The 26,766-nt window shown below is 40.0% G+C and overlaps 1 protein-coding gene across 2 annotated transcripts; it reads right to left on the reverse strand.

Annotated features, from left to right (window-relative positions):
• Nucleotides 1–23: 23 nt before the first annotated feature.
• LOC148343548 (transcription regulator protein BACH2-like) lies at nt 24–22,804 on the reverse strand. Of its 2 annotated transcripts, XM_088317868.1 has the most exons (6): nt 22,704–22,804; nt 18,982–19,052; nt 9,488–9,764; nt 6,080–7,486; nt 2,389–2,595; nt 24–1,435 (listed from the first exon to the last, which is right to left on the reverse strand). In XM_088317868.1, exons 3-6 carry the CDS (start codon nt 9,746–9,748, stop codon nt 1,022–1,024), a joined length of 2,289 nt encoding a protein of 762 aa, XP_088173994.1. In that variant the 5' UTR covers nt 9,749–9,764; nt 18,982–19,052; nt 22,704–22,804; the 3' UTR covers nt 24–1,021. The 2 variants fall into 2 exon arrangements, with proteins under 2 accessions (XP_088173994.1, XP_088173912.1); XM_088317786.1 differs by lacking the exon at nt 22,704–22,804 and having other exon boundaries at nt 18,982–19,201.
• Nucleotides 22,805–26,766: the final 3,962 nt, after the last annotated feature.

Below are 26,766 nucleotides of genomic sequence, written 5' to 3' on the forward strand. Positions count from 1 at the left end.
TTTCTTTTTTAAATCAGAGCCCTCCCCCCTTCCCACCCACGATACTTCTGCGCCTCACTTAATGTGCGGTTCGCATATAGAAAACCCCAGTTTGAAACCAAACTGATTGGGAGGCTTGAGCAAAGAGAAACTTCATGAAACCACCATATCACAGATATAATCCAAAATGTGAAGATGAAAACGAAAGTGGAGTATGATTTCCATGTGGACACGGTGACTGTGCACAACTTCCAATGGTCTTTTGGCAAGGCTGTCATTCTAACGACTGTATTTCTTGAAAAATAGGACCCACAAAAAACGAGCCCTATTCCCACCATGCAGCTTAGGCCTAGTTTGGTGTGGTGCGCAATGTTTTATGTATATATTATCAAAATGCCATTAAACTATTCCATCTCGACCAGATTTTGTCCCCTTTTGAGAGGGTACCCAACCACAGACATACCATCTACTGTAGCGAAAGAGTGCCTTCTAAACTGCCACTGCAAATATGAAACCAAAATGCTTTGTGTCCTCCTCGGTTTGCACTTATTGGGGAGAAACAGTTGGGTTGGGTAACTTAAGCTGAGCATCCTGAGCCCAACAGAGATGCGGATGGTTAATAAAATGAGAAAAGGTACTTGGACTTTCAATGGGCTGAGCAGTGTGTTTTCTGCAATCAAGTTTCCAGATTTGCTGTATGAGCGCAGCCAACTGGTAAAATGCATGTTAAACATGTTCAAAAGGACTTGGGTGAACATTCTGAGAAATTCCTGAGTTTAACCTCCCGCGATGCGCAAAGGAGGGAGTGAAGCTGACAGGAAGAAACAGTCAAGATGGGACAGACAAAGAGACAGAAAAAGCTGCCGGTATTTGTTTGTTTGTTTTTTTTTTTTTTTGACCCAATGCGGAAAATACCTGTGGAACAGTATTGCTGAGCAGACAATTTTAACGTCCATACCAAAACATCTCGAAATGTAACAGTTTAAACATTTTTAACGACAGGTACGAATGTGTCGCAAAAAGAATCTTCTACCACTGAACTTTAAGTGCCGTCATGTCTCTTCTGTTCTTCTGTTGTGCATTTCTTAATCATTTCCTGACAGAAATCCACAGTTACGGTGGGACTGAATATCTCCTCTGTTGATTCGAACACAAGTGAGCCTTTTGGGACTTCCACCCCCGGATGCCCATCCTTCAGCTCCCTTGCATTTGGGCAGACATCCGAGAGGCTTACAGCTTGCTTTTCTTTCGGCGACTTTGGGTGGTATGAGGCCTCGTCAGCAGGTGAAGAAGGTCGGTTGGATGTGAGGTCAATACTGGCGGAGATGGGAGGTGAATGGCTGTCCTGCACATCTCTGCAGACTTGCTGGGAGAGGAAGGAGAGGTTCTGCCACAGTTCAGACATACACACCTTCAGTTGATTGCGCTCACTCAGCAGTTTTTCTTTCTCACACACCTGTGTGGGGGAACAATACAGTCAATGAGCAGAATCACCTGACCTAGTGGTTAATTAAATATTGTGCATGTGTGTGCCTTTTATTCGAGTACACCTCCCACGTTCCAATAACATGCCAAGGTTAATTGAAGACTCTTCGTGGCTGTTAAACAATTGCAAGTTTGTTTGTTTTGTTATTTTTCCCTCTGTGTGGCCCAGTTCAACGTGACCCGGGTTAGGGCGGATGCGGACCACTGATCTCGACTGCCTGTAGGTGTAAAAGTTCATGGTTGTTTGTCTACAGTTTAGTGGACTGGAAGTGCACTGCGATTTGCTGGCAATTATTCGAGGATAGAGCGCACCCCTCGCCAAGTCACATGGGATAAGCTCCAGCGCACCTGCCACACGAATGAGGGTAAGTGCCGTTATTCATTGAGATGCTTGATGTATTGTACATTACAGCAGTTTTTGAACTTTAATAACTGACTAAAATCTTTACCGCATTTGTGATTATTTTTTCCTACTACCTTTTAACTATTATTATTATTATTATTATTAGGGCCCGAGAAGCTACCACTTCAAGTGTGGTGTTTCTTTGATTTATTTGTGTCTATTTACCTATCAAAGTTAAATAGGAGTTACACCTACAGCAGTTGAAAGAGTAAAATTAAGTCAAGAAAAGTTTATTTGTACAGCCAATACCGTTTTTTTCATAATGGGTGCAGGCATGTTACAACATTCTGTGATATATATATATATATATATATATATATAAAAATCTTTTTTTTCTTGTCGTCGCTTTTGAGTTGGTGTGTTTGGATTGCCGCAGCGTTTTTGTTTCTTTGGGTTTGTTTTTTATTTTTTCATCAATGTATTTATGGTTTTTTTTTGTTTCTGAGTACGCAGCGTTCGGCTATTTTCAGCATGTACGCCCCTGTCGGCCGCCGTAACATATAAAAGTTGTTTGAGCTTACCAACTTGCGGATCTCGCTCTCCAGGTTCTGGATGCAGTCCAGCTTCCTCTTGCGACAGCGTTGGGCAGCAATGCGGTTTTTACTGCGACGGCGAATGTCATGAATGAACTCCAGCTGCTCTGAGGTCAGTTTGTGCATCTTGATGAGAATCTGGAAGTCATTGCGTGGCAAGTTGGTGATCTGGTCCACAGGAAAAGGGAGCTTTACCTAAATGAAAAAAAAAAATTGAATGTTATGAAATGTGTGGACTATAAAAGAGCAGTCAAGCTTGGCTTCATCATTTACAACAATTGCAAACAGCATGTGACAATTTCAATTTTGATCTAAATGAACAACCCCTGCTGGCCACCAGCTCATCTCTTTGTCTGGTCTGATGTTGGTCGAGATTAGCATGACATCCAATGACCCATGGTATGAATTGCCAAGGGGCCAAATGAAGGGCAGTGTTGTCGAGCATCCACAAGATGATGCTGTGGATCTAATCATGGGCATGCGGGTGTAATTTTATTTTTTTTTAAAGGAAGTGGGGGTGGGTGCTGCATTTAGTTTGTGAATGATTGAGAATGTTGTTTTGTTTTGTATTTTAATGCAATTTAATGAGTTTTCTTTAACATAGGACAAAGTAAATCTACAAGCATTCTAGATGAATTCAGAGGATTTAGACTCATAAATCATAAAATGCCTCAAAACGATTTTCCTTACTTTACATTTTGGATTCATAAGATTCCTGTTTCACTAATCTTTTTGTGCATTTAATTACCAAGCTTCTTATGCTTTGCTGTCATTGTGTTTTACCTCAACCAGAATTGGACAAGCTGGTTATTAATTTAATTTAAGATCATCTGGGAATTCAGGAGGATCATTTACTCAAAAAGGTTGGTTTACCCCTGAAAAATGGCTACATCCTTATCCCTTTTATGGGATTGCTTCTTGCTGATTTATGGAAAGTTCTTTGTTACAGCTCCAGGTGTTGTCAAATGTGCTTTATAAATAAAGTTGTATTGGATTGCATCGTCAGATCTGACAGCAAAACAATGTCTGACTTTGGAGTCGTTAGCCAATAAATTAATATATTTACTTGAGCATCTTGTATGTTTTGATTTTGTATTGTTTTGATTGTACTTCTGCAAAGCTGCAGCTGTGGTTTCATCAAGTATTTTATTTCCCTGTTGAGATTCTATGAACGTCTGAATTGTTCTTATCAGAGCAGTCCATGTTTTTCTTTGTAAAATTGTGAACAGCACAAAAATGTGCAAGTACAGTGTAGTGAAAGACTTTTACTATCGTTTATGTTGTATAGTTGGCTGCATGTGTTTCAACCGCCATGATGACAGAGTGAGCGGTCGATGGTCATAAATCCCCCAAACAGCCAATCTCAAATTGTTTCCACGTATAGTGGATTGCTTTCCATTTGTGACACTGCTATTTATAAACGATAACTGGGCCAGATCTAAAAAGCAGGTTTTGCAGAACATTAATCACACCCATCCATCTATTTTCCGAGCCGCTTATCCTCACAGAAATTGAAAAATGACCAAAATTGTGTTTAAAAATGTATTTAAGTTTTTTCTAGGTTCTCAAGTGCCTGTTTTTAGACTGCAGTAAAGGAAACGAAAGCATAGATAGCAGGCCATCATCACATTGGGCCATCAAGGCATAATTTTGATAAAGACTACAGATCACAATCTTTTGACAGCAGTTGCAGAAAATATTTATATTGGCAGCTTTGACTTGGATCACCCAAATAAAAATAAAAAAAATGTGTTACTGATCTTATAGACAGAAGAGAATGCAGATGGTGCACCTTTCATTTATGGTACCTAGTAGACCCCCTGTGGTGTACGATGTACTTGTTCAATGAGACAACTAGGTCAAGGCAAAGAAGTGGGACAGGCAACACACACTCACGCACACACAAGTTAGATGGAGAATAAGATTTGTACAACCTATAAAATTTGAAAATTCTAAACAGGCCTATGGCAAGTCTGAAACCCAAATTTGGAAAGGATTCCCTTTAATGAATATTAGGAAGAACATACTTTACTTATATACTTACTTTTTTGCAGCCTAACATAGTATATTGCAACAAACTTAATTATGTGTTTTATTTTTACGTGTTGCCAATGAGGGGTTGCAAATATGTTCTGTTTCTTCGACTACTGGTATTTCCCTGTCCATAAAGGTAATATTGTGTTCGCGAGAGAGCGAGCGTCTGATATCTGTCTCCTTCTATGCCAAACACGGACAAACACGCACTGCTTTGGTTGTTAATAGATGTGAGTTTGCTGACATATGCCTCCTTAAGCCAAAGCAGCATCGCCATGGTAACAGAGAATGCATAAAATATACAGCATATACTATACCTTTGTGAGAGTACTTTAAACAGGCTTCATTCAAGAGGGAGAACGGGAGAATATAAAGAATGAGATGGAAAATATAAGTATGAACGTGACAACCATGCCTAGCTTTTCAGAGGGGATGGAACCTTTTCTGTTGCCGGTCCTTCTCTCTGGAATGACCTTCCCCAAAAACTCGTTTGAAGATGCATTCTTTTGACCAAACATGAAACTGTGTCTATTCTGTTGTTTTCTGGTGTCCACTGTGTGTGTTAGTATCATTGTAAGCGCCATTTCACAAGTTTATCTATTTTTATGGATAATAATTGCAAATATTAGTTTTTTTGCTATTTCTATGATTGTGGAAATCAATACATTTCTTTGTCTTTTGTATTTATTTAGATTTTATTTTTAATTGAAATATGTACGAGATGTTGAGACCGTCGATGGCAGAGGGCGGAATTCTTTATTTACTGTTACAAGAAAGTGTTGTGCATTGTTAGAAAAGAAATAAAAATGATGGTCAGGGAATGATTATTCACAGAAATTGAGAACAACAGTGGCCCCAATATGGAACAATGAGAAAAATAGAAAAAGTCCCGACGACCTAATCATGTATGGAGCTTTATCTGATAAAAAATTCAAAAACCAATTCACATAAGATTGATGTAGATGAAGATTCTAATAGAAAAGAAGAAGCAACAACATTCTCATTAAAGGGAAAGTCTATTTAAAAAAAATCATGCAAATAATATGCTCTATGTATTCTGATTAATATTGCCATTGCCATTGTGAAATATGAATGAAACAGCAAATCCATCCGTGTTTATCCATCTCGGAGGCGGCAATATGAATCAGAATGCCGTGTTTAGACGAGTGGGGCGAAACATTTTTTTGTCAAGAAAATTTTGGACTTGGCTTCCTCTTTAAGATAATTAAGAATGGCTGCTTTGTCAGCTGCAGTTTGTACATGTTTGGCTATTCAAGCAGGCAATTTGGTCACTAGTTTCATCCCAAATGAGAATTCGACGACTTTCTCAAACATTTTAAGATCATTTAGGTGTAGTTTTAACAACATAAAACTATTTATGAGCTGCTTGAATTTCAGCCAGTCATCCCGGGATTTCAATTATGTGGCCATAGCCCAGTCATCGTCCCTTTAAGGAGAGAAGCCAGGATTATATGTCCCCTTCACTTGAAATTTACAAAGAGGTGAATGATTATTTATAAGAAAACATAACGCAACAAAAAAGTACTTCCTGTCTAACTCTTTTCGATTAAAAGTGCCACACATTGAAATTGTAGCTGGCCTAATAGTGGCTAAAACGCAATAGAACAGAATAAGACGTACAAACCTCAAGTCCAGATACTGCGATGCCACTTTCACTGTCTCCCTCTGAGTAAGACCCCGACTCGTCGCTGGAGTTTCCACCACTGGCACCGAATCCCTGCTCACTTTTGATCTTGGTGCAACCCTGAGAAAAGACAACTTCTCGACTGTGGAGCTCCCTAGGCTCTTCCCTGCCTGCTAGGCACTGAGATAGTCCAGAGATGCAGCCAGAGTGGGGGGATAGGGAGAAGTCAAATTGTTGCAAGTTGGAAGGTGGGCTGCCACTTCCTCCATCCTCTGCATATGAGAAGGAAGAATGGGAGCTGGAAGTCTGAGTTAGGGGCTCAGAGGGGACAGGGGAATAGGTTGAAGTCTTGACAGGAGCGCGGCAGTTTGTCATCAGACATGAGCTGCCCGACGAGGTCGTATCAATCTGCATCAAGCCTGGGAACTTTTCACTGAACTTTTCATCCCCGTAGTGGGTCATCATTTGATGATGATCGCTTACTGCTGAAGAGAAAATCACACTGCGTCTGTCTAGCTCCCCTTCGTGTTTGGATGAGGAGGCTTTCGGCATGGGCCTGTCAACGTTGCCGAGTGCCTCCGGTACGTCTGCAGTGCCGCTTTTGAGGTTCATCATTGCTTCCACCTTGTCCTTCTGCTTGTGTTTGACGAGTTCCCTGTAGTGGTTGAGGGACAGTCTGTTGGAGAGCAGCTGCTCTATGGTGGTGCTCGGCATGCTGCTAAGATCCAGCCCTCCTCTTTGGAGGTAGGAGCGCAGGCAGGACGAAGGTGACCCCCCACTCGGGGAATGCTCAACTGCTACAGGAACCCCTTCGACCTCTAATTCCATCTCCAGCACCTCTTCCGCAGACAAATCTTGCTTGCATCCACGCCGATCATCTCCGTCGTCGTCAAAGACCGCTTCCTCTTTGATACTGGAGGGGCTAATAAGCGTTTGTGTGACGTCACTGCAGTCTGTGAGCTGTGAGCTCACTGGGCTGGCGGAGGAGTGGTTGGCCAAGATGATGTCATCATCCTCATCACCGTCGTCATCACCGTCATGAGTTTCGCTGTTGTGCTGATACTGATATTTCCTGTATTTGGCGCATTGAGGAAGGTCAGTAGGAAGTGGTTTTGTGGTTGCTACATTGCTGGTGTGCCGCCGGCCGTCTGTAGAATTGTCTGTGTAGAGTGTCTCAGAAAAGACTGTGTCGTCGGCCGCGTCGTTAACGTATTCCTTCTCGCCATTACTCGCCTCTTTACTGTCATTCTGTAGTTGGGCTTGAAGAAACCGGAAACAAGAATCCTCCAAATTGTGAACACCCAAGAAGTCAGCGCACAGGATGACCTCGTGGATGTTCTCTCGGCTTAAAACAAGCTTGGCCGTGTAGGCAAACTGGAGCAGTGGGGCAAAGCCCTTTGCAGTGACCTGTGGGGACAACAGTTGCGGGAGTTCAATCAAGCAGCAAAACCAAACTTGACACATTTAAATCACAAACAGTTAAAAGATAAACGATGACAATTTGGAATTCCCGGTATTTCTGCATAAAGTGGTTTATATCACTGGTTCCCAGCCTTTTTTTGTCTCGTGTATCCCAAACCTTTTTGTTATATGTATTGATAATTCTCCAAATGTAAAACAAAAAGTTGTATTATAACTGATTATTAAAGAAAAGTCATTTTATTAATTATCAGGCTTTGTCTTATTTTTGACTCAAATTAAACATGAACAAAAATTGTATAAAATACATTTTGCGATACAAATAATCTACAACATATGAAATAAATACTAAAGAATCAACCTGGATTTCTTAAATTTAACACTGACCACAGACCACTGAGCTGCTTTGAAGAAGTCCCCTTGAAAAAATCCACTTTACTCTTTAATGACACACATCAGCTGACAATGACGTCATTTTGGCACAACGATGCCACAAGTTATTGTCGCCTGGTGGAAACAAGTTGCAGCGCACATACAAGCAGTAAATTTCATCGTGCATTTTACTCTAGAAAGGCTATATCTGATCTCAGTAAAGAGAATAAAATACATTTTAGAATAAAATATTCATCGACAAATTCTTTGACTAAACTTTATACAGAATTGTATGCTAAATATTTGACTCTGAACTTTTACTCCGGCCCAGGGCAAGGATTGGTAACTTAAATGATGGAGGGGCCACAATTAGTCATCAGCACTGCCAGGAGGCCATCTAGGACATCACACCAATTAAATCAAACCTTGAGGAATGATTGAGGAAATTACTGCCGCTTCTGGTTCGGCACAGGATTGCATTTCAACCTTTTCACGTGTGCACACAGCAACGTGCTGTCTCCTTCCACACTTCTCACGAGACACGTTTTTGCTTTTACAATGTGGTTCGGACCGAGACATGAAACATCTCCCCATTTTCTTTAATTTGTCCTTTCTGCCTGCAAGGTTCATGTCTGGACACACCAGAGGCCGTGGTCCAACCAATTTTTGTAAAATGGTTTTGGTGTCGGCAACTTTTAATACTTAAAAAGCCATTTATTCTCTTACTTATCTAATTTATATATTTAATCGAATTATTGTTGTATTGCACTGGAGAGGGGAGCTCTCTAATCTCGTTGCACACTTGAGAACAATGACAATAAAGGGATTTCTGATTTTGACAGTCTCCCACAGGGAGAAAAAACACAGGGAGCCACAAAAAGTCATTTTACATCTAAAGTGAGGATAACACTGCATCTAAAATAATGATAAAATGTCAGTTTAAGTAATTCACTTATTCATGAAATTAGATGCAAACTTAGATTATCCACCTGCAGCCCCACAAAAATACAAATCAAAAATGCCATCTGCTTTGTCATCATTTTATCAAATGTGGATCATCCAGTCAGCTGTCCAATTGAATTAAGGATTACTTCCCTTATTTTTGTATATTTGCAAATGAATTGGTAATTCATTATTTGTTGGGGTTGGTTGATTTTTGCGCCTGAACCTCAGCATATAGTATCGGCCCTTTTTGGGGCTGTAAAGTCGTCACCTTGAGTCGCCACGCATGATTGCAAGCTATCGTCTGTGAGGCGATGTCAGCCATGTTTGTTTTTAATATAGTTCATGGAGCATGAGCATCCAGCATTCTGTTTTATTCAGAACCTTTCTTTTCTTGGATGTATGGTCGAATGTAGCTCAAATCTTAGGGTCAGGTGTTACACATTGGCGCTTGTAATAAATCTTTTGAGCGAGCAAAAGCGTTTTTAAACCAAAAACTTCACATTTACAATTGCATTTAGAAAAGTGACAAATTACTGAAGCTTAAATTGAAATCAAGTAGTCCTTAGCAAGTAGCCACAGCCCAAAGACGACAGAGCCACAAGTGGCCCTGGAGCCGTGGGTTACAGACCCCCGATTTAGGTTCCAATACTTTAGCTGACACCTCAAGTTTACCTTGTCTGGGAGGTTAATGATGGGTTCCCCTGATGGACCATTGTATCCAAGCAAGGCTTGGAGGAAGTAGCGGCTACTGGCAGCGAGGATGGCTCTGTGTGCTCGTACCTCCCTGCCCTCCACCAACACAGTGACATCACACAGGATGCCCTGTCTCTGCTGCTCCTCAAGGCTCAACAACACATTGGCACAGTGGACTTTGGACTCATACACGTATACAGGCACTACTGCCTCACCCTCCTGGTCGTCGCCTGTCGACATCACTTCCAGTGGCACCCTGGACAAAAGAAACCAGAAGAATACGAGTTAAGCAGAAATTTACCGTTTTGTTTTACGTAACGTCATTTTTGTTTGTCTTGTCTTTCCAAATTAAAGAAACTCATGTACACTGTACTTCACTCATACTGGGAGTTTATTGTACTAATTTATATGACACCGTATGGATATGTGTCATATATATATATATATATCTATATATATATATAGATATATATATATACACACATATACATGTATATACATACATACATACATACATACATATATATATATAAAAGTAATAGATATATAGATATATGTGTGTCTTAGATGCCCGTACCTTACTGAGCGTTTGTGAGTGTTTGTGCAAGGGCTGAATATTGAAAGCGTGGAATTTTTAATCATGCGGAAATCTGTGTTAGTATGACAATAAAATAATTACCAAAAATATAAAGAACTAATGATATAAAATAAGAATCTACTAAAAAAATAGCAATAAAAATATCCATCCAAATACCGGCTGTTCCTGCTGTACGCACGGTGGCCTTTTAGTGGCTGCGTGGTCCAGTGCATACATGAAGTACACACACTTTACTTTAAGATAAGAATAGAAGAAGACAGTTGATCTAGAGCTATTACTAAAATGAGTTTGACACAGATTCTGAAAAATCTAAAAAAAAAAAAAATCGGCTTTGTGTTCATTAGCATGTCCATGGGATTTGACATTGGCTTCAGCATTAGTGAATCAATCGATTTCTAAAATAAAGATAGTTTTGCATTTAAATATACAATGTGTCACATGTTCAGCCCAACTGAGGTGCAATGAATCCGATGAAAGCACGCTCAGGTAGGGCAGAATCATCTCCACATCATAAACTTGCTGTGCAAGCAAAACACAGCATTCAAGGTGCTTCCCAAACTTGCAAACAAACGGCGGCTTTAAGTGTCGCTGTGCTTTTGGACGGGGGTATCGGTGATTGTTTTTTGATTAGAGTCCTCTCATCATCATCAATTATCATTTTAGGTGATGAAATCTGAGCCATCGACAGAGGGGTAAAGGTTGGCACAGACATGCATACACACTGAATTATTCAACCCAGAAATAAAATGTCCGACAGCAGAACGGCGTGCATGGAGTACACATGCACACATAATAAATTAATAACACTTAGAACTAAGTCACCATGCAGCTTCACTCTGTCTGTATATGTGGATGGGGTATGTTCCGTTTTTTTGGCCTACTTTTTCCCCATCTCTGGCCCGATTATGTCATACTTTCATCTCGGATAACTTTGGTGTATGTTATTTATTGTTCATACATGAGCATGTATGTATGAAGGCGTATTCGCAAAGGAAATGTGACACCTCCGCAAGGAGACTCATATACAGTAATAGCTCGTTTATCGTGGTTAATGGCGCCCAGAAGCCCCCGTGAATATTCATCCATTCCCAACTTTCTCAAGACGTGTTAAACAACCAATTTAACTTAAAAAACGTAAAACGAAAAATAAATACCAAGCTGCAGGCTGTGAGAGGCACATGATGTAAACGTCAATTTTGCACAGTAGTTGTGATTGTTTTCAAGTTACAAATAGTTTGAAACAAATGCTCCATCACAGACAAGCTGAGCATGAAGGCCAAGCTATCAATTTCGATCTACGTTCGTACCCTCACCTACGGTTACAAGCGGTGGGTTGTGACCGAAGGAACAAGATCCCGGATGCAAGTGGCCGAAATGAGTTGAGTGTCCGAGGTCTTCCTCAGAGATAAGGGATCGAGAGGAGCCAGATGAGGTGGCTTGGGCATCTTCTTAGCATTCGACCCAGATGCCTCTCTGGTGAGCTATTCTGGGCAAGTCCTACTTAGAAGAGGCCTCGAGGACGACCCAGGACACGCTGGGGAGACTATGTCTCCCAGCTGGCAGAAAAAAAACATTGAGATCCCTAGGAGGAGCTGGACGATGTGGCTGGGGGAGGAAAGTCTGGGCTTCCCTGCTTAAGATGTTGACCCCGCGACCCGACCTCGGGTAAGCAGAAAACATTGGATGGATGGGTGGAGATGAAGTTATCTATCGATCCAATTATGTGGGTTGCCTTCAGGGACGGTTCTAAGGCAGCCATTGTTTCACATGGCCGTCTCTGTAGCATGGTACATGAGTGATGAGCACATCTGCCTCACAGATCTTGTGCTTTGGATTTGAATTGCAAGTGCTCAGGCTTCCTCTGGCATTCCCAAACCATGCATATTGAACAACCACAAGACAAAAAAAAAAAACAGCCAAATAAGTAAAAATATAGATTTTTTGTTTGTTAGAATTTTAAAGAAAAATACAGCAATTGGCATGGAATCATCCAAAATAAATTAAAATAATTTAAGTTATATTACTTTTATGTGTTGGGATTTGGATTACGTTACTAAATATATTTTATAACGGTTAACTAGTAACTGTTTTGGAAAGAATTTTTTCTGTATCCATTGGTATACAAACGTGTGTGTAAATGGTGATGGTGACGATAGAAGCTCTGTACCTGAACATGCATTCCATTTACCAATTATGCGTAATACGTGCAACATATAAAACGTATTTTGTGTGGGAAAAAAAAAATCAATTTTCATTATTTATTTAGTAGAATATAAAATTTAAATGCGGAAAAAAACGGAACCATTCGAGGCCCAGATTGTATTCCAGCACAGTATATGTTTTGCTGCCCAATCAGTGTTCTTCAGACACTATAATACTCCCTGAGCTAAACAACAGCTTTAGCTCTAGTTCAGATTAGCGACTCCTGCCTAGACAATGTGGTTTTAAGCAGGGTCCAAAACAACTGACCATCGTCTCACCATCTGCTCCATGTCTGCACCAATCACTGCCAACCGTGCCAGATGGTTTGCCAGATCTGAGGCAAGGTGACACACCAGATAAAGAAGAAACGCCAACACTGCAAGGGGATTGCTGATAAACATGGCAGGGGATGCTATGACGTTTATACAAATACATCCTCAGCGCTCGTTACTGGAGGAAACAGCATAATAGCATTTTCATAATGTTCTGCTCATCCTATAGATGTTGACACACACAACAGTATACCACATGCACACACACAGACGCACGCACGCACGCACCTCTCTCTATCTCTCTCTCCGGGTACGTACTGTGACTGCTAAAGTCTGTGAATAGCTTACACATACATTTGGTGATGGTTCCACACAATCAGAACAGACCAGTATGCACGTGCGTGAGAAAGCTGGACAAAAGGGCAGCTGTCCACAATGTTGTAGTCGGTCTTATCATTCATGTTATTGCAAGCAAGAAACATCACAGGTTTAGACAACAGACTCTGCATTAAAAAAATAAATAAAATAAAAAAAACATGCTCCCAAAGCTCACTACTCAAGACATCCCTCTAATCAGCCATCTGATTGGCTGAGTCTGAAAGACTCCCAGAATGCTTTGCAGTACTGTTTTTGCATTATTTTTATTTCTTTTTTAAATATGAAAGGCACAAGAGATGCATATCTTGTGTTAATTGTAATTCTTTGTTTCATTGACATTGATGATCTTGCACGTTAATATCAGTGTGTCTTACCAGTCGCTGACTGGAATGTCACAAAGGCATGTTTAGCACTTGTGGCACTGCAAATGCCATGAGACAATTTTTGTCCTTTTTAAACAATCAATCTCAAAATTTGAGCTAGCATTAGTGAGGTGGAATGTGCCTTATAGTGCAATGTGCCCAATGTATGCGTTATACAGAAATACAGAAATAGCACACACAACTGAGACTGCGCCCTTGAACTCGGTGAGCCCTATAGTCGAGAAAATACGCTAATCCAAGCTTTCGTTTTTGAAAAAGATTTCTCAGATTTTAATATGATTTGGGTTTGTATTGGTGGGCTGGTAAATTGTTGATCATCATTTTTAGGAGAATTTTTGGGGTTTAATTGTTATTTTATTTTCCCAATACATATCAATGCGAATCAACTGTATAAGGTTTATGGTCAATAATTAATTATTAAGAATTATTATTAATATTGTATTTAAATATTGTTTAAGAAATCAGAATATATTTTTGTCTATCTATGTCAGTGGCATATATTGATTGGCAGATAAATTACTTAATTCCATTGATTGACAAAAGGTATACCACAAAGGTGTACCCAACAGCGGTGGGAGTAGCAAGTCATATATACGAATATGTATAAATAAAAAAACTAATTTCAAGTTGCACCTTCAAGTTTTATGCAAGTCCCAAGTTACTGTGGGTTAAAAAATAGATCAAAATAAATCAAGTTGCGTAACCACAACATTTCTGTTGAATTATTAATTCATTCAAACAAGTCAAAAGTCAAGTCATACAATCGTACTCTGCACAACATAGAGTATATTGGAATGCTAAAATATTTTTTCACTGATCAACAAAAAAAAAAGAACATTCACACCACAGAAAATTAATGGAACACACAGAGAACAGATAAATTGTTGTTTGTATATTTTTTTTAACTGTACCAATGTATCCAACACTGTTACTGTGTTCTACACTAAGTAGATAAAGTTGTATTGTAAGTACAATCATCCATCTATTTATCCAAGTCGCTTTGCCGATAAGCGTGTGTTTAAGTGATGAGCCATTCAAATCAAAGCGTGCATTTCCAAAAATGTTCTCAGTAGACAGCCATGAGACCATATTAACTGCGGCCATCATACAATTAAAATCTCGGAATGATATCGGTGACGTGATGTCAAGATGCAATCAACACATGCTCAGTTTTGGCGAATGGCAATAGACAGGAGTAAGGAGTAAGTAAGTGAGGTTGATTTTCATCGAGAGCAAAAAGACAACAATAGCAAACCAACAATATGAATTATATGAACATGGTGAAGGGACAGCTTCAAAGACAGTGGGGAGTGGACTGAGAGAAGAAGGATGTCACCACAAGAGAGAGAGAGAGAAGTTCAGCAAATAATTTCCTTAGACTGAATTTGAAGCAGCAAATCAAATCTGGCCAACTGGAAATAAAGTTAAGATAGAAACTAATTTGAAGTCCCTGTACAGTCACTCAGAGTTGCATTCTATATCTTTGCTGCTGTAACACTTCAAATTTCCCCATTGTGGGACTAATAAAGGACATCTTTATCTTTATCTTTATGCTGGCATGCTGTCCGTCCGTCTCTGCTGCAGTTGACTTATGACATCAACCTACAAGATGCCTTATCCTAAACTGTGTCACCAATGACTACCACTGAATCCAAGAGAACTTTTTCAACAATTTAGAGGATCAAGACATTTACAATGGGGCAGCAGAGAATAAATGCACTGGCAATGCCGTCCATTGAAAATGAATTCATTAATGAATTATTGGACTTTGACAGACAGGTTATGAACAAGTTTGCCAGGATGAAAAATACTGAAGCTGTCTCGCATCAATTTAACTCTGAACTGAGTGTGTGAGTGAGAGGAACAGAGGCTCTCTGATTAATAAACTGACGAGGAAAAGAGTGTGATGGATCTGTGGAAATGTTGTGCTAATTGTCTTGTTGGAACTTGTGGACAATTTCCAGTGATAAATGAGATGCTTTACTTATGGAGTCTGCTAAAAAAAAAAAAAAAGTGTTCTCATGCATGCCATGTACAGTATGACATCACTTTGAGTGAAGCCAACAAAACAGAATGTCACACATCATGAGCCTGTATGCCATAAAATATGGTACAGATTGCAACTGGTACAAATCTGTTACGAGTAGTAACATATTTCATAAGTTACGACAAGGTCCATGATTAATGGCTGCCAGGATGGCCGAGTGGTCTAAGGCGCCGCGTTCAGGACCCAGTCTCCCCAGGAGGCCTCGGTTCGAATCTCGAATTTCCCCATTGTGGGACTAATAAAGGCAATATTATTATTATTATTATTATTATTAATCAGCCTGCTGATAAAATCAGCCCATTATAGGCCTTTTAGCAATGGCGAAAATCTTCAGCAAATTGGCCCGTAATTTGCAGATTGTTTTTCATTTTATGTTCCCTAACAATTTATATTGTTTTACACAAATAATCAAGATCTGCTTTGGTGAGCGGTGAAATTCGTTTGGAAGAATTTTACACATAACCTAAACTGACAGTTAAAAAAAATAGTCCACACATAACACAAACATAAATGTGAAAGTTAAACACACACATGGACTGTATGACAAGTATTAACGTTCCTCATGACTCAGGGGGGGGGGCAAACTTTTTGATTGGCGGGCCACAAAGGGTTCTAAAATTGACAGAGGGGCCGGACCAGGAGCAGATGGATAGTGTGTTTTGGTAACCTCACCTCATTGGAGAAAAAAAATACAATTAATTTTAAATTAAAGTGAACAAAAGCATTACAACTAAATATCTGTCTTTGACACACCACAGTATTTAGAAAATTTAAAAAATGTAATTTTTTTTCTCAAGTTCGGCGGACCGGATTAAAACGTTTGACGGGCTGCATGTGGCCCCCGGGCCGTAGTTTGCACACACCTATTATGACTTCAATAATTCAATGAGAATAGACCAAAGCAATGCAGATATGACTTAATTTTAATGCACATGCATCGCGTCGCCACCACCAACGTCACTGAGCTGGGCTGCTGCTCTATGTCATATCGTGGTAGTTGAAGGACATTTGCTATTGCAACAAGATATTAGATTGCCGATCATTGAAATATAAAAAGTGGATGACATTAGTATTAGCATCTTGCTTTGGTTCGCTACCGATCACCGCAAAGTTTCAGGCAGAGGTCGCTGTCCGAGCCTTGAAAATTAATTCGGATTTGGTCCATGTAATGTTCTCATGAAGCAAAGTCTTGTATTTCTGTATGTTTTCATCAATCAGGCATAAATGGGAGTAGATTATCTTTGTTAAACAATGTTTGCTGTGTTTTGTCCAATGAATTTCATGCGTATGATGGTGCTGCTGTAATAATGCAAAGCAAATTTCAGATCTTGTTTCTAACAATAAACAGTAGTAATCAAGCGCAATATTTTCTTCCCTTAAGTTAAAGCTCAGCACACAGTGCTACAGTGTCCATTCAATTTGACACAATATAGTCAAAATTGTGGTACGTTTTTATGTGCCCCCGCCCCCCAGTGTTGCGACTTACACGCCACAGTATGTCAAAATATCACATAGCAAATTCAGACAATCATTTTGTTTCAAGCAAGTAATCTGACAAACAAATGGCTTTGAGAATGTTGGAAGTTTGCAATTATTTAAATTCCTCTTAGAAAGGCCTCATGCCCGAGCATTATGCAGCATAGTTTTTTTCTATGCTTGAATTTATTTATTGTTCCTCCTTTGTTTACCTTTCCTTTGTATTTGTCCATCTTTGTCTTGAAAAAAATGTCCTATTTGTATTCATTGCTATGGTTGACAATTATATTTGATAAATGTTTAAAATATTGATCAAAAAGCCTTTATACCCCTGGCAGGGTCACTTGTGGCAAACAGGTATGGCTTTCAAAAGTAAAGCGTTAACGCTGGAGATTAATCTAAAAATGTTTTACCTCAGTTAAATATTTCAACTCCTTTAACTCAAAATAATTTGCATACTTTGCATAGATTGTGCCTTATTAGCTGCACATCTTAAGTACATCAGCTCAGAACAAAACACTGTGCTCAAGTTTCCACTAGGCCTTGCAAACATTGCAGTAAAGGCCTGTTAAGATGACTTAGTTTAGATCATGTTGAAGAATCGAGAAAGCTATTAGAACAGTCTTTAAAATTTAAATATCCTTCATATTTGGTGATTTTTCCTTATTTCCAAGAATTATTCAAGTAAATATCTGTTACAAGCTTTACAAAAAAATAGTAGTCGAAAAATGTGTTTAATCTCAATTAATCTTTGAAATTTTTATGATTAATTAGTTAAAAATGCAATCACTTGACAGCACTAATATATATATATATATATATATATATATATATATATATATATATACATACATACATGTATACGCACACACATATGTATATTTATATATGTGTGTGTGTGGGCGTGAGTGCGTGTGTGTGCGCGTGTGCAAACACGTGCTAACAGCATGCTAACAGCATAGCGGCCCTATTTTAGCGCAAATGAGCATGAGGAGTCATTCATTGGCGTATTGAGAACGTCTGCGGCAAGAACTGTCATCAATATTTCATTGGCTTCAGTCACCTCGCATCAAATCCATTCATTTGAAGTGTATGTTAAGCACAAGAGGACTGAGCAAAAACAACAAAGTGCTGCAAGCACAGTGATGCTCTGCTTTCCTAATAGAAGTGAGGTGGAGGGCGGAAGGAGACGGCAGCTATGTGGGCGGGGAGAGAGGTTCACAGCAAAACACCGTTTTAGACTAATATAAAACAATGAAGGTTCATACAAGTCATTTCAAATTTAAATCTAGATGGATTTGAATTAAAGCACCCTTTGACCTCAATCATTCAATTTGCTTACGAGTCAAATTCATCACGTTGCTAACGCGGAGTAATAGTGATAGTGTACAATGTAAAGTATGGGGGGAATGCTACAATGCTGGCATTCTGACGCTTTTCCGCGGTGGCCGTTGTGTGAACCGAGTTCTCCGCAAGAGAGGGCGGGAATAAGATGAGAAGGGGGCGGGGGGAGACTTTCCTGAGCTCCTTTGTCCCTTGCCAGCGCCTTTCTGCCCCACAATGACAGCAGGAAAAGGGGCACTCGAAGCAGATACTCGCGCCTGCACAACACATTTCCCACCTGGTCTTTTTTCAACACATTATTAACAAGGAATCAATTCGCCAACTTCCTTGAGAAATTGCCGTGGACGTGTGGCGTGGCACGTTACAAACCGGGTCAGTCCCGGTGTGACATAAGGCACCATGGACGCAGTTCAACCTGCCCCCTGTACTCGTAAGCAAGACAATCCCCTCTTTGGCACAGAATACAAGCAAAAGGGACGAAAGCTTGCTCGAGGGAATGACTTTAGATTGAAAACACCTCATGCAAGTGTAATATCAGCATCCCTGCTAACCACAACCTTAGTGGCAACAAGAAACAGGACCCACAACGAACAACAACGCTGTGGTTTAACCGGACTCGAGCATGGCTACAACAAAAACAAACGAAGGAAGAAAGGAAACAGCCGCGATTTCGCTGCTCGAGCACGCCGCTTTGCCTTTCGTTCTTTTTTTTTTAAAAAAACGTCAACTCGTAGTGCTCGCGAATTGTGAACGGAACGGAGAGACAAACTCACCCTTTTCTGCTCGCCCGCGGTTGGTTCTCACAAACAAAAGTACGTCTGCATGATGGTTAATCCCCGCGGTCCTAGAAGAACAGGAATCCCAATTTGAATGAGGTGAAAGCATCAATCGCTGCGTCGTGGACGGCTTTCTGTTCGTGTTCGGATGGAACGCCTTTTCTCCTCCAAGGGCTGCATTGTTGACATTGGTTTGCTGACGTCATGCTAGCCTCTCATTCACAACAAGGACCAAGCCTCCCCCCGCCCCCCCCCACATCCCCTCCTGCATTGAAGACGATGCTGCCTGCATGCCCGCCTGCCTTTCTTGTTCTCCTCAATGCATACACTTCCACTGAGACACCTCATTGTACAGTTATTGAGTACATGTGAAGACGCACAGAACGCCCTGTGCGTAAAGGACATCACATGGTCTCAGGGCACTTTTTTAAGTAACCTTCACGCAATTGTTGCGTTTGTGTTATTGCTCAGACAACAAACTAGACGCGTAAAAGAAAGAAATTATTTTTGCTGCACAGGCCTATGCCATACGTGTCATTTTAAGTGCATGAATCAAGTTACTTGAGGGTCTTCGCCAGCAATGTGTGACGAACAGTATTGGTAACTGTTATGATTAGTGTTACCACTAGGAGTCGCTGCTGTTAATTGGGCACTGTGTCAATTAATTAGAATAAGAACTGTTGTTAACTTCAGGGGCATTTGACCGGTGAGAATAAATGTTCTTTAGCTGCAACCTCGGTCGTGCTTTATCGTTGTCAAACAAGTTATGTCCCAAGAATAAACAGATCATAAATTCACTGTTGTAAAGTGATAAACAAGTGAGAGTCACTTATCCCACAAGCAGTCCCAGTGAGAACAGTGAGGAAACGCTACCAAACTGCTGAGGTGGCTGCCACTTTTATCCAGATTTTAAAGAGCATTACTGCAGACATTTTACCTGCACCATTTGATTTTAATGCTGACAATTTCAACAGGAATTTGAAAACAACATTAGATTCTGTAGCTCCACATTTAATTAAAACTCTCAAACATGGAGAAATGATCTAATCAAGAAATCAAAAAGAAAATGCAGTTGTGCAGAAAAGGAGGAGAAAAGGTAAACTTACATTTCACTATGAAATACTATATGAACAACTCAAATCCTACAATCAAACATGCAAGAACCTCTTATTTTTCAAATCTCATCACAGTTAATTAAAACAACCCCAGAATTCTCCACCTTTGCTCTTTTAACCAGCTCAGATTTGAAAAAGACATCAACTGAAACTCTCTGTGAGGACTTTGCAGACCACTTCAGAAAATTGCTGACATAAGATCCAGTCTTCTAGTTCATCAAAATCTAAGTTTTAATAATTGCGTATAGTCATTTTTACCTGAGGATACACTGGAGAGTTTTGCCCTGGTTAATGCAAGGACACTTGGTGGAGTTTTCTCCCTCATAAATCCAACAACCTGCCTTTTTGATCCAATTCCCACATCTCTTTTAAAGACATTTTATGGATTCATCAAGGAACAGTTTTAAAGTATAGTTAATTAATATCTTCAGATGGGTGTCTTTTCCGCTGCCTTTAAAACGGCGGGTCTGAAGCCCCTTCTGAAGAAGAGCAGTCTGGACCCCAGAGTTTTTAATAATTACAGACCGGTATCAATTTACTGTTTTTAAGTAAGATTTTAGAAACAGAGACAGCTCTTTTAAGGATGTTAAATGATATCAGATGCTCTGCAGAAAGGAAAAATCGCACACTACTGGATCTAAGCGCTGCTTTTGATAGAGTAGATCACCACATTTTATTAAATACCAGATGGGCATCTCTGATACTGCTTTAACTGGTTTTACTCCTAGCTCACAGACAGATGCGTCTTTGTAAGTATGAATCCCTGTTCCTCCAAAACTCATGAAATTAAATGTGGTGTTCCCCAAGGATCAATTTTAGGCCCAATTCTTTTTAAATCTTTATATATGCAACAATAGAAAACAATTTAAGTTAGAAGGCTACACCACCACATTTTTGGGCCAAGATATCATATCCATTCATATTAATGTAATCATTCGTCAGCCATGTTTCAGAGATTACAATAATTTGCATTATCATGGTTCAGTTTGGCCTCAGTCTGTCTACTCCGCCTAGTCCAGATTCTCCCTTTCTTGCTCTGCTCTGCTCACAGACCTCTCAGACCAGGCTCCAAGAGGATGTAGCAGGTTTACGTCTGTTAGCCCAACACAAAAGAGATTTGTTAAAAGTCATTAAACTGATTGAATGACCGAGATTCATTTAAATCAAATCAACCCGAAAGTTTTTTTCAAGGAAATTGCAGTAAAATGAGTTTAAACAACAGGAAAAAAAATTCAAAATAACTTTACAACACCCATGCCACAATCTTGGATTCTATCTTCGGAATTTGAATCTTCTTCGCTGTGATGCTGAAACACACATTTGGTTCTGCAGCTGAGACTATGTACTTCTGAACTAGGTCAGACGGAAAACGCCTTTCAGATTAAGAGCCAAGATTAAAATCCGTTTGAGGTCTACCTAACTTCCTCTTTGCTGATGACGCAGCGGTAACCGTCTCCTCAGCGAAACCTACGACAGCTCATGCCAAGATTTTGTTTTTACCATGATCTTGAAGAAAACACAAGTCATGGGAAAGTATGGTGACTCTCTTCCCAAGTCATCAGCATCAATGACCATGCGCTGCATGATACCTATGACTTTATATAGCTGGGATAGACAACCTTAAATAACCTCCCAATTGAGGCAGAGTTCACAAAGAAAATTGGCAAGTAAGGTAACTCCATGACCAAGTAACACCAGTGACTGTCCATTAAAAGTGCTTTGTGCATTCAGTCAGTCAGTTGCATTTGGGACGCGGAGGGCATATTGTTCAAGAGCTTGACTGCACAAAGGTGGCCCCCCCCTCCGCTATATCCTACAGTGTGGACAGTCAATGTAGTGTGTGGGAGGGGTCGTGCAGGATCATTTGTGGCTGTGTTCCATGAGGTATGGGAATTATTTTTGCAGTATGTTCTCGTTTACTTTTCAGGTAGATTATTATGGCTCAAGCAGTGACTCCTGCAAGGTCTCTGTTGTTTTTGTAGAAATTATTTATTTAGTTATTTTTATCCATCCATCCATTATCCGAAGCGCTTCTCCTCACGAGGGTCGTGGGGATGCTGGTGCCTATCTGAGCTATTTTTGGGCAGTAGGAAGGGGTCACCCTGAACTGGTTGTCAGTCAATCACAGATTTTATGTTATACTGGATGTAAAATTCTTGGTTACAACTGCAGCTGTTGTGAAATCCACAAGATCAATAAAGTTGTATTGTATATCAGAAAAATAGTTGCTAAATTATGTTTGTCCAACTGAAGAAAATATTTCCTAAAAGGTTTACCGTCATTTATAAAAAAAATAAAGAATATTTTGTAATCAATGTGTTAATACCCTATTTTGCAATAACTCAACATGTATCGCAATTCTTGTAGAGGAGGATATTCTAGAGTGTTGCCAGAGCCGCCATGTTTTATCAGTTTAGCCCCGACAGTCACCTCTTGGGCTTCATCGTGAGTGACTGGATCAACCCACATTTTCAAAGTCAAGATGTTAAAAATAGCCGCAACTGATTTGTGCAGCTCCTCTGGTAGCTACCATCACCTAAATATGGACACTCTTTCTAACAACAGCAAAATTTTCAGGATGGCTTTAGAAACACCTTTACTTACGTTCATGTAAAATTCTATTTCCTGGGGATGCTGTGTGTTATTCTGCAATCGGAATTCCAGCACATGGCGAGGGAATAGCTCCACATCAGACTTTATTCGGCCGCCTGCCTCACCTTCGAGTGCGACCCACCGTCACCTCTTTACTCATTATTTTCCTCCCAATCGATATCCCTCCGCCAAAACAATTCCATAACAATAGTCCCCTTAATTAAGAAATCAAATCGATCCGTACAAATGTGGAAAAATAAATCATCTCACATATTTTGACTTAATATAAAACGTGTTCTCCTACAATACGAATAGAAAACACGCCCAACCTGATTTAAACTTGTGCGTCGTGATTTTTGATATGCTGTCATCCAGGGTAGGTGTGTAACAGTACACTAAAATCACAGTTCGGTTTCTTCTATTTTTGGCCCCCCCTAAAAAAAATTGAAAAGAAAACATTTTTAATAAAGTACTACAATCCAATTACTAAGTAATTACACAGTGATCAAAAAAATATTACATGTATTATTATTTGTATAATGTACTTTACTTTTGACACAAAAAGATTTAATTTGGCATTTTCTGAATTTACTTCATACTAGGTCTTTAACATGTTAATGACATTGATAATAATATTGTCTTTGCTTCCTTTTGCCTAGTCCTGTGAGGAGGTGTCACAGCGTGGCAGTCTTCTACATCAAAGTCCATTGTCTGCATCATCTGTCAACCTTCGCTCAGGTCTTTCTCTCTCCCTTACCTGGCAGCTCCATAATCATCATCCTTCCACCAATATAATCACTATTGCCATGTACCCGCCCTGGAAGGTTAATAGTGCCGATGGCAGTCGTCATTAACATGGACTCTATCATTTCACAAGGGCTCACTCTCTTCATAATTAATTAGAGAGAACAAATGCAATATCAATATTAGTCTCATTTATCATATACCGCAGATGAACGCACATGATTTTTGGCCAACCTTGGAAGCCAGACACCTTTCTAAACGCAGCCCTCTGCATTTTGCCAGGTTTGAGCGGACACTTCTATATCTGGTTCCATCGATCTATTCATTTTCTACACTGCATGTCCTCATTAGGGTCTCAAGTGAGCTGCAGCTTCTCCCAACTGAATTTGGGAGAGAAGCAGGTCCCTGGATTGGTTGGCAGCAAATTGCAGTCTTCATTTTGGATGTAAAAAGATGATCCCTGACTGAATAAGCTTCTGAGCTCAAGGTAACATAATGGAGCTTCAGTCAGTCAGCATCACTCCGACCTGAATATTATGTTATGTTTCTGCATACATGTCTGTGTACAGCGGATTTCATCAAACTGGGGAGCGCTGGGGATAAAAACAGCACATTGCTATGGAAACTGCTGCTTTGCATTCAAGAGAATCTACTGTTGTCTTTCAACGGGGTACACCCTGAACTGGTGGCCAGCCAATCGCAGGGCACACATAGACAAACAACCATCCACACTCGTAATCACACTTGGGGACAATCTGTTCAAGAATGTTCAATCAGCCTACCATCCATGTTTCTGGAATGATGACTACTTTTGTCTTGAGTCATTAAAACAGACTAATTTAAAATGATTTACTTTTATGTTTTTCAAAGCCTGGATTTGAAATCTAGCCTTTAAATGAGTAATACACACTAAACCGAGTACAAACATAACATTTAAACAAACACTAACACATTGTAAAGAGAGGAGCAAGTTCAACAATACATTCATACGCTGAGACCTTTAACTGTTCATGCACCATTGGTGTTGCTGGAACGTTTGGAATGACAGTGAGCTCAGCAGACAAGGCCTTGACTGGCTCGTTGTATGACTGAGCCGTTTAGGTGTCATCCTGCAGACGAAGCATTTTTCTCTGTGGTACGTTGTGGATTCTGCTCCACTGTCATTACTGTAATATGGTCTCCTGGTTGACAGGCCCAACCGGCAACTCCAACGAGACAAACCCCCATAATAGAAGCAGAGCCATCATGCCAGTAGAGATCATGACAAGTGAAAATACAAAACTATGGGAAGTGTTTTGACATTCTTTCTTTCTTTGGATGAAAATGCACGCTTCTATACAATATGAAAATGACACTGTGAAAGAGATTCATTTTGCTGTGTTGGTCATGCTGTATCATACTTGACTTGCATTTCTTGAGGAGACATCTAAGATAGTGGTTCCAACGATATATCATTATTTCCAGTATATACAAATTCCTACGTTTGGCAGACAGGCATTGGGGTGGGCTGGCGGGTGACGATTACTGCCTGCATAGTGCGCAGAGCGGGCTTCATACGTACGCAATTATTCTTTGATTCGTGCGGCCCTGTCCAAAGTGGGCCGGCCCGCCGACCAGTGGTTGAGCACCACTGATCGAAGATGAAGCCACATTGTTTTTTTTTTAAAGCAAAAAGTGTATTTGTATGAAGGGTGATACAAGTATACATCAGAGATAAGTTAGCTTTCGAGAGCTGAACCTAAAGATAACATTTACAATAATTAATTGGAAAAAAAAAATTCTCGATGGCTATGTTTGGGAATAGCTGCTTGCCACAGGTGTGTGAGTGTTGTCACGAGTCTGCTGGGATGTATTGGGATATATTCGCACACTTTCACCACGTTTTTCTGCTCACCTGATTCAAATGATCAGGATCGTTATCAGGCTCCTGCAAATCTCAACAAATTCAAACGGGCCCATCTCAGCGCCCCCATCCTCGGCTAAGCAGACTTTCATCTCCTCGTCCTTCCGCTAGCCTGGATGATCTTGTTTCTAACCTGTACCAACAATATAGACCAACTGCACTTGCATTTTGGCATTTTTTTATGTATAATCACAACCAACCAATTTTTTTTCTCTTTTTCCGAGGCATAAAAAACAAAGTAGAAAACAAAGTGACAACAAAATGAAGGCATTAGGCCCTTTTTTCCCCACAAATTTCAACAAGTATTTCTTAACAACTTCGACAATGACCAGTTGCAACATTATGAGAACTTGCACAATCCAATGAAATCCAAAAGTAAATGCAGTGCTGTAGTTCGACTCTACCAACGCCTCTCAAAATAATGCAGTGCACTTACACATCTCTGCAAACTACAACCCCAAAAACAAACTACCTGCCCGACAAAGTCAAAACTGAACATTATTTTGTCGGGGCCAATTTATTTAACCTCTTCTGTCGTCACAATCGTCATTTGACTGCCCAAAGTGGTCGGAATGTTGTAGTTAATACAAAAGCCGAAACAATAAGAGAACAAACATTTGCAAGAATTCATATGAACTAAAAATACAAAACATAAATGGATGGATGCTGAGGAGTAAAAGATGAAAGCCAAAAGAAAACAAGTCTATTTGCTTTTAAATGTTGATTTTTTTTCCAACTTACTGATTAAACATGATACAAAGTCTAAGCTTCAGTCTTGACTTCATGAAATATCATTTTCGAGGTCAAATTAGCATGGGGAAAAGTGTACCCAAAAAAATCACTTTGTGACAGATAGATTGAAAGAGGAGGGAGGCCATCTAAACTGAGGAGAGGGCTCCCGATACCACATAGAATGCTGTCTTTTCATCTCTTCCAAAGGTATTGAATTATTTAGCCTCTAATAAGTAAGAGCCACTTTTCACCTTTCTTTATGACTAGTGTTACAACATAAAGCAAAGAGAAATACAAGAATAATGACAAAAAGTGATGCGTGCGTGAGAGAATTGGACTGAAATACAAGGCAAGCACTATGATGTGTTATCATTGTAAAAGACATTTCTCAAGGCCGACCATTGAAGGAAAGAAGCCATGTGACCTCGAGGAACAGGGTTGAAGACCTCTGGTGTACAGTATTTCCGCGACCATCACCGTGCCATGTTTAAGTTTTGCTCAGTGTACGTACTCGGCACAATGTGACATAAGGCAAGTGTAGCACTGTAAGTGGCTACATTCCGATGTGATAGAAAAAAATGTGGCAAAGGTGTTCAGTTCGGACTGAAAGGGTGAAATGGGTGATTTACTCAAACAGCGTAGGGTTGTGATGAAGTCAAATGAAGGAAATATTGGTTTCATCTTGTGATGTCTCAT

Source organism: Idiotropiscis lumnitzeri, chromosome 1 (assembly GCF_059441095.1).
Source record: "Idiotropiscis lumnitzeri isolate Australia: NSW breed Sydney's pygmy pipehorse chromosome 1, RoL_Ilum_1.0, whole genome shotgun sequence".
In the NCBI taxonomy this organism is placed as follows: domain Eukaryota; kingdom Metazoa; phylum Chordata; class Actinopteri; order Syngnathiformes; family Syngnathidae; genus Idiotropiscis; species Idiotropiscis lumnitzeri.

Coding starts and splice junctions, on each gene's coding strand:
- LOC148343548 (XM_088317868.1), bottom strand. CDS start 9,748: ATGTCGACAGGCGACGACCAGGAGGGTGAGGCAGTAGTGCCTGTATAC. Junction 7,487..9,487: donor TCATTAACCTCCCAGACAAG/GTAAACTTGAGG, acceptor TTGTCCCCACAG/GTCACTGCAAAGGGCTTTGC. Junction 2,596..6,079: donor TCGCAGTATCTGGACTTGAG/GTTTGTACGTCT, acceptor TTTTTCATTTAG/GTAAAGCTCCCTTTTCCTGT.